The 8,229-nt window shown below is 46.1% G+C and overlaps 1 protein-coding gene across 1 annotated transcript in view; it reads right to left on the reverse strand.

Annotated features, from left to right (window-relative positions):
- Positions 1-7,907, reverse strand: part of FBXW11 (F-box and WD repeat domain containing 11) — a 53,878-nt gene extending 45,971 nt beyond the window's left edge. Inside the window, exon 1 of the mRNA XM_010141012.1 lies at positions 7,812-7,907. Within this exon, the coding sequence (XP_010139314.1) occupies positions 7,812-7,862 (51 nt within the window). The 5' untranslated portion in view covers positions 7,863-7,907. The remainder of the gene's footprint in view (positions 1-7,811) is intronic.
- Positions 7,908-8,229: the final 322 nt, after the last annotated feature.

The following is an 8,229-nucleotide window of genomic DNA, read 5'->3' on the forward strand; positions in this document are numbered from 1 at the left end:
GGTCTGACAGCGCTGGGTAAGGACGCTGTGCAAGCATACTCTACCTTAGTGGGAAATATTTGATTAGTTTTTTCTGTTTCCTTAAAAATTCTTCCATGGGAAATAGACCATTCACCTGGAAGGAAGAGGACGCTATCAAATATACCTGAAATGGACGGCTTTGCATTTCCTTCTCCTCTCCTAAGAAAGATTTCCCTCCCTCCCAGCAAGGCAGGCAGAGAGCAAGGCACATTACCTACTGGATTTCCTTGCACCATAACAGAATCAGACAGCAAAAGCCCCTATTTTCCAAAGGAGGCTGAGAAAGCATAAAGCGACGAGGTGCCTAACAACATCTCTCCGCTCAAAGACTAGTCTTGTAGGGATGCATCGTAAGAGGTATCAGGAGTAACAGCTCCTGCCTGTTGCTTGTGAAAGAGCTGGAGCTTAATGTGATGTGTTAGCTGTTCTGAGGAACAGAGATCTGTGTTTGAAATTACGCTCATCTGGTGCAGCTATAAGCAACGGCTCTGGATTTACTGAGGCAGGGTCTAGGATCTTCTCTTGATGCATGAATCCATGCTGAAGTAACGTACTTGCCTCCTCAGGGACAGTCTGTGAGACGACAGATTGTGACCTCTAAATGCTACAAGAGAGAAACGCTAGCAAAAGGCAGGCTGGCAAGTCCCCCAAAGGAGTATGGAGCAGATCCCTAACTTCACGTAACTTCTTCTAGGTTCAGAAGTTCCTTCAGCAGCTCAGCAAAGTATCTCCAGAGGGAGTCGTATCACCGCTTCCTCCTAATGTCCATCAGAAAGATTAAGTAAACCACTAACTTCTGAATACCAGCAACTTTTGAAGAAAAGACAAAGGTGAGGGAACTGCCCACCAAGTAGCAGCTCCAGGTGAAGTACCACAAAAAGCTGCTTAGGAAGAGGAGGAGGCTCCTGGAAGGAGTCACTCTGCTGTTCAAGCAAGCTCGCAGCTTGGATGAAGCGTACGATCCTCAGTGCGCTCTAAAAACCGCTGAAAACAAAGTCCCAAAAAAGCAATCATACGTATTAAGTTGTTTATACCAGCAAAACCCTCTGCCCAAAAGCAGGAAGGGCAGCAGCTGGCAGCACTGAACAGCCCCACCCTGCAGATGACCCCAGGTTTCGCAGGCTGTCTCTCACCTCCCGCCCGCAGTCGCCATCTGCTGCGTGCTTACCACGGACCAGAGGGACCAGAGCCAGGCCCTTCGGCAGAAGCGACCAGTGACTGGTGCACATGGTGTCGGGAGAAAATCAGGAACCAAAGAGATCTACTCCATTCTCTAGGCTCTAGGCTTCTGACATGGGGGAGCGCACTGCTGCTGCTCCGCTGCGGAAACTAAAGAGGAGGAGCTCTGGTTCGTACATCCATACCAGCTCGCTGGCTGAAGTTTAAAGTAATCTAATAAGTAACCACTCTCTTCTACTGAAAAATAAACAACATGAATTGACCCAATAAAGAGAAGGTCCCTCTTCTTGCTGCTAAGAAATAACAGGGTTAGTTAATAATTAAAGTCATAAAGCTGAAAGCTCTCAGATACACAAAGGATGACTGGAAAAAGTGCTTATCGTAACACTTTCCCTCAGATAATAAATCATGTTTAGAGAAACAACAATCCCTGCATTCTACCTTTACTTACTACTAGTGTCTAGACCTAGCAACAAGCTGTGGCCACACCATCAGAAGCCACAACGAGCTGCTCTCCTCGCGGCCAGAGCCATACTGGGCTCTGTGGGACCACATCCAGAGCACCGGCCCCAGTTCTGGACACTCCACTACAAGCAACACGCTGGGACACCGGAGTGTGGTCTGGTGGAGACCACCACAATGGCCAAGCACCGGAGCACAAGGGAAAAATAAAGGGAGGGCGGGGGTAAAATGCAATGTTACCCTTTGCAAAATACTTGCAGTATACGTGGCTAACAGCAAGCTGAGCTGTCACGTCACTCCTCAGTCTACAATACTAAGAACTAAAGAAAAATAAAAAAGGTATTTCGAGAAACTGCTGAAAACAAGCTCCAAAGTGCTATTAATTCTGAGAGGAATTCAGCCAGAAAAAACAACAATACTGGGAAGCACTGCTGCGGGTTAACAGAGGGAAAAACTGGCCATTTTTACATCGGATCTGGGTAGTTCAGACCATCTCGCTGCACAAAATGGCAACAGGCCTAGAGCATGGGTATCTTTAATTGCTTCGACAGCACCGGGCTTAGGTTTAAAGCTTCGTCTAAGAAAGAGGTCTGTTTAAAACAGAGGGACAAGGACAGATATTGCAGATATCGGGGAGAACATTCTGTCCCTTTAAAGAAAAGGAATCAAATATTTCTTTTTAATGGACCTGTTGGATGGCTTCCAAAAAGCAATGGTAGCAGTTCCACTGTTCCGAGGCAAAACACCAGAAAACATGTCAAAGAAGTATTTGTAAATCCTAACCTAACAGCAGCAGCAAAGCAGTTGTCTGGCTCTGACAACTCATTTTAACAGCTGCACAGACGAGTAACGTTTTCAAAAGGATGCAGGCTACACAGCCACGGGCTATTCATCATCTTCCCATTTGTGATTTCATGCTCCACAGGGAAAGGGTTTAGCAGAATGCATCTCCTGCACTCACTGTCACTGTACGAACGCTGCATCACGTCCGTGCCTGAATCCGTGCTGTGAAAAAGGGATGACGAAGTCTTTGTGTGAATAAATGAGAATGCTTAGTTCTGAAATACCATTTCTTCCAGCTATGGTTTCTGCTGTTGTACTTCCTTCTGTAACTGAATAGAAGCATCAACCAAGAGAAGCTCAAAATTAGTAAAGAATAACAAATAGAAGCTTAAGTGAGCTAATGCTAAATCATATCTTATCAATAAACAGCAAGACAAACTTCCTGCTTGGTGCTCAGCTCTGCTGTGGCTGTGCTGAGATTCCTCACTGCTAACAAATCACTTCCTTCGTGGGGAATGGTACTTAAGGAATAAATACTAAAAACCCAATGCTCCAGAACTCCACTTGTCACTGGTAAGCACCAAGTTTCTCTGAACAGGAATAAATTCTGAACTGGCCAATTCAAAAGACTTTCAAGACCTATCACATTTTTGTGAAGGCAGCTTCCAGCCACGGAGCGTGAATCGATACACCCCCGTCTTAATCTATAAGCAGGAACAACACTGGCAAGAACTAAGTCAATGTCACCTTCCTATACCAGGACACGAGGTTTAAGAATGAAACTGCAGATCAAGGGAAACCTACAGAGCTGGACATCCCATCGTGCACCAGTCAAGGGTGAAGGTCAGGTAAAGCAAAGAGCACCGTCGCAAGCCCATGGACCACTGGGCCAACGGGCTGGCAGGAGTCAGGGTGGCTTTGAGTCTGAGAGCGCCACCGCATGAGCTGCAAGATCTGACCTCTGGAGGAAGAAGGCGACTTCTCACCCCGGAAGGCCTGGAAGCGAGAAGTTTATTGTTCCTGTAGTGGATCAGTGCTCTGTTAACGCTTCCAAGCTACGTCTCCCATGCATGAACGTGAGAGGAAGAACAGGACACTACGAACAATTAAGCTGAAAATTTTAAGGACAATAAATGCAGAGGTGTAGGAAAAACACCAACATGTTGGAGGGAGTCTAAATAAGCAAGAAAAAACTAAGCAGAGTTTTAGAAGAGAGATACAACGACCTCTTTAAAAACCAGTCAAGGAAAAGTGTAACAATGCAAGGGAAGGAAGAGCTGGCGGAGCAGTATTTGGTTACTAGGTTAATGTCATTACATCTATCTAGTCATTTATTCCCTGAGCGTTACTTCATCACATGCTACATCTCGCAACAATTCAAAGCGGCGTTTGAGTACTTATCTTCTGTTGCTTAATGATTAGCCTTCAGTTCACACTAGAGATGTTTACTTGCACAACTAAGAACCTGGACGTTTCTCTTTGCGTGACAGCGCTGTCGGAGCTATTTCCCAAAGCAGTGTGACAAAATAGGATCAAAACCACTGCAGTGCTCCACCAGGATGAAGCTATGGAAGGTGACGTGGCCATATGGCCCCATTACACAACCAGCACCAGAACCAGTTTCTCCGAGCACCTCAATAAGAGCTCGGTATGCTTTTAATCTTGCAGTCAAATCCGTATCAAAGAGGATGAAAAGAGCAGCGACTGGAATCCAAGCGTGGTCATAATGGTAAGCTCCTTGATACAAAAAACATTATTAAAGGTAATTAAGTAGGTAAAAATAAGGCCTCACAACCCATAGTAGTTTCGAGTATTACGAACTGGCATTTAATATATGCTTTTCAATACAACAATACCAGGTGGTACCAAGTGTCAAGGACTTCATTTCCAAATAATATTAATTATGCTGAAAATCAGAATAGATGAGAGCAAACTTCAAGGTACCACAAGTGGGAGTAAATATTTAGAAAATTATCTCACTTCTCCATTCACTAACAGCTCACAGACTGCAGAACGTAACTATTTCTCCAGTAAACTACAGGAACCATGAAGGTATTTCACTGCATGAGAAAAAGCAGAGAACACAAAACCAGACTAATTGTGGAGAACAGGAACACTGGCGTCAAGAGGCAATGTTACAACTCCAGTTTAGGAAAGCCTAGTTAGGTTTTACGATTGCTAACAACATTATGGAAAGACAAGAGAACACCCAATCTCTGCTTTCTACTGGAAGACCGATGGTAGATTACTCGAAGCCTCAATGTTTGAAAAAGCACCAAGACTGGATAAGAGCTTCCTGCAGAGATTCTGCAAGGCTCACGATTTAAGATGAGGTTCTTTCCCCTCTTCTGGTCCATTTACTAATTACACATACAACACAGACACAACTCTTAACTTCTGTGAATCAATGAAGTGCTTCTCTGTTGCCCTTCTGAACCCTCCTATTAACCAACATTACACTAATGGAATGTCTGGGACAGAACTAAGATCTCCTGGTGTACCACAGCACCCCAGACTGGTGGGGCTTGGAAGGGACCTCTGGGCATCGCTCAGTCCAGCCCCCTGCTAGAGCAGGTCCCCAGAGCAGGGTGCCCAGTGTGGCGTCCAGGCGGGTCTGGGATCTCTCCAGAGCAGGACACTCCACAACCTCTCTGGGCACCCTGGGCCAGGGCTCTGCCACCCTCACAGCAAAGAAGTTTCTCCTCTTGTTCAGGAACCTCCTGTGTCCCAGTTTGTGCCCGCTGCCCCTTGTCCTGTAACCGGGCGCCACTGAGAAGAGTCTGGCTCCATCCTCTTGATACCGGCCCTTCAGGTATTGGTAAATGTTCATCATGCTCCCTCTGAGCCTTCTCTTCTCCAGACTGAACAGCCCCAGGTCTCTGCATATGCCCTACCTGTTTCACCGTGTGGGCTTACAGCTCCAGAAACAATGCAGGGCAAAGCACGACACCAAAAATAAAAAATGGGGAAAAGCAGCTGGTGCCACTTTCACTTCCGATTTTCTCTTTGCGTGTCACATCTAAAAGGAGAATCTTTTCTAATTTTCATATATATCTCCCACAGATGCTTCTAAAAGATTCAAAACCTCTTACTCCTGATTGCAGTTCTACAGAAATCAGACTAAAAAAAAATAAGCCTTTCTTTCAGAACAAAATTTAAATCAGCAAAGCTCTCTCTGCCTCACCGAGTAGCGAGCCCACAGGTACCTGCCTAGCACAGTTACTCCCTGAACAACCCACCGGGAGGGTGCAGCCAGTCCTGTACCATGCGCAGGGGCCAAACACCCTGGTGAAACCCCTCCTCAGTAACTCCTCAACAGCAACAGGCTGGAGGCACAAAACTGTTTCCTTCCCCCCACCAAGCTCCCTACAGCTCCAGAGCAATCCCACCGCTTCAGCTGATGAGAAACCTCCACAGATCTGATTTCTAAGGGACTTGGGGCAGGCATCAAGTTCTCGGGTTCACCATAAGGAGCCCCTGCAGTTCCCCACCAGGCGTCTGCTGAAGGGAACCTGAGGAGCCCCACACCTGAGGAGTCTTTGTGAAATTCTCTGCGGAGGGGCCCAGCAGCTTGCCCTCCCCAAGGCTTGTAGTCCATGATACCAAGCTCTGCACTTACCATTAAAAGACAGTTATTAACAATAAAGCTGCTCCTATCCTGACGCAGAGCTCAGACTGTCAAATACAGTTAGGCATAAGTCACAAATTCAAAAGCCAGTAGAGAGGAGGTAAAAAAATTAATCCAGACAGTGTAGGACTGCAACCCCAGGCCTGCACAAGGAGCAGCCTCACGACAGCGAAGCAGCGGTTGTTTCCAGCTCACTGCTCACATCCCTCCCCAGGGTTCAGCAACAAACCTTGAGCCCACCACTGGCTCACCCCACCAGACCCCGTCCAACCGCCTCCCAACACCACTATCCATCTTAAACACAACTACAATCACTCACTGAAACATTCTGAGATCTCCTGTGGCGACTGACAAGCCAGGTCCCAGGAGTAAAAATTTTCAGAATCTCCACAGAAAAAAGTTTTACTTTACTTTTCCAGTGGGGGGGACAGAGAGCAGGAAGATCTTGTATTAGAACTAGCTTGTAAATATTCCCAGGAGGGAGACTAAACCTCTGTGCCTTTGCCCTGACACGACTATAAGCATCTCCTATAGCCACTACTTGGCCATGAGGTAGCTCCAGTTTCTATACATTTATCTTGGACATGGGGTTTTCCCCCCTTTGAATAGTACTTCAAAATTGGAAACATAAAGCATTCCAATAGAAGAACAGGCTTGTATTATATCTGAAGGCATTGTAAAACCTGAAACTCAAATTTGCTGAAACTCAAGTGGCCACAGTTTGCAGGCAAGAGGAGAAATTTGGACACGAATGGTTACTCTCTAAGGCAGGACACTCCTATCACCCAGTGTCTGAACTCAGATGGACTGACTGCACACCGAAAGTTTTCATTCACAAAAGCAGTTTCTTTTAAGTTTTCATTTTATACACAGGGAAGTCCCTGAATAACACTATGATACTGATACTAAATAATAGTTTCATTCTGCCAAAAATGTCACATTCAGAAACACTTGAGGCAGTGCTACACAGTTATACACAAGATCCACGTTTTCTTTCCAAGGTAAATATCCCAGGAGCTCAACATTGTTAACTGGTGTCACAATGTCCCTCTTTATCGTTTTCACTCCCTCCCAAACCAGTGAAGAAACAGCAGCAATTCCACACACACACACCTCCCCTAAATTACACAGGCTCAGTGTCAAGAGCTTGCTAGGAGAAAAACAACAGAGCACTCGAGGTTTCGTGGTGTTCCAGGCAGAGCGAGCCCCCACAACCCTTGTTCTTAGCTTCTGAACTCGTAGAAGTGGACACAGCAACCCACGGAGCTCCAGGACTCCGCGCTAACTATTCTGCATCCAGACATGCGCAGCGGCTGCCGTGTGAGACTACACCCAGGATCACACTTAGCAGAGAAGAAAAAAGCTTATCCTTTCTAAATTAAACCACAGACATATTACAGGCTAAGTCAGTTCATGGCAATTTAAGAGAAATGGCAAAGCTCATTATGTTATTTTTTAAATTAAATGAGAAAGCAAAACGTAGCAGGCAACATGCACAACTAGGCTACTTATATCACAACTTCAGTAAACAGGCAATAAAACACAAAAGCTCACCCCACCCCCCGCGAGAGCCTGAGAGCAGATTCGCTCCTACAATGCAGTTCAGTAGAGGATTTCAGAAAAGGATGCACAAAAAACATTTAGCAGACTTAACAATTCGATTAAACAGAGTCCTGAGAGTTTAACAAATGTTCAACAGCATACGCATAACATTTACAACAAGAAAGAAGAAAGGCACCTGGAGACATCTGACACTGGGCATGCTCTGCAGGCATCTCAGTGCGCACATGCTCTCTACCAGGTTGGAGCAGCCTAGCCACAAAGACCTTGGCACAGAACACTGCAGGGTGACAAAAAGGAAGGAAGAGAAGAAGCAGTTAGATGCCACAACAAATCACTCAAGGCAGGCAACTCATTAGTAAGTTAACGTGGGTACTTATCTATGTTATTGCTACATTAATCACGAGGTTAGCGGCCGAGGGTAAAATAACGACTGAAGATCCTCTGTGGCAATAGCCACCCCTCCGTCCTGTCAGCCAGAACCTCTCCCTCACGTGCCACCGCCCGGCTCTAGTGCCCAGCGGAACACTGTCACTTACTACCCGTCGTAGCGGAGTTGTTACAGTTTGGGTCCATCGGTTCAGAAGTGCGTCCGC

Source organism: Buceros rhinoceros, unplaced genomic scaffold (assembly GCF_000710305.1).
Source record: "Buceros rhinoceros silvestris isolate BGI_N320 unplaced genomic scaffold, ASM71030v1 scaffold9468, whole genome shotgun sequence".
NCBI classification, from domain to species: Eukaryota; Metazoa; Chordata; class Aves; order Bucerotiformes; family Bucerotidae; genus Buceros; species Buceros rhinoceros.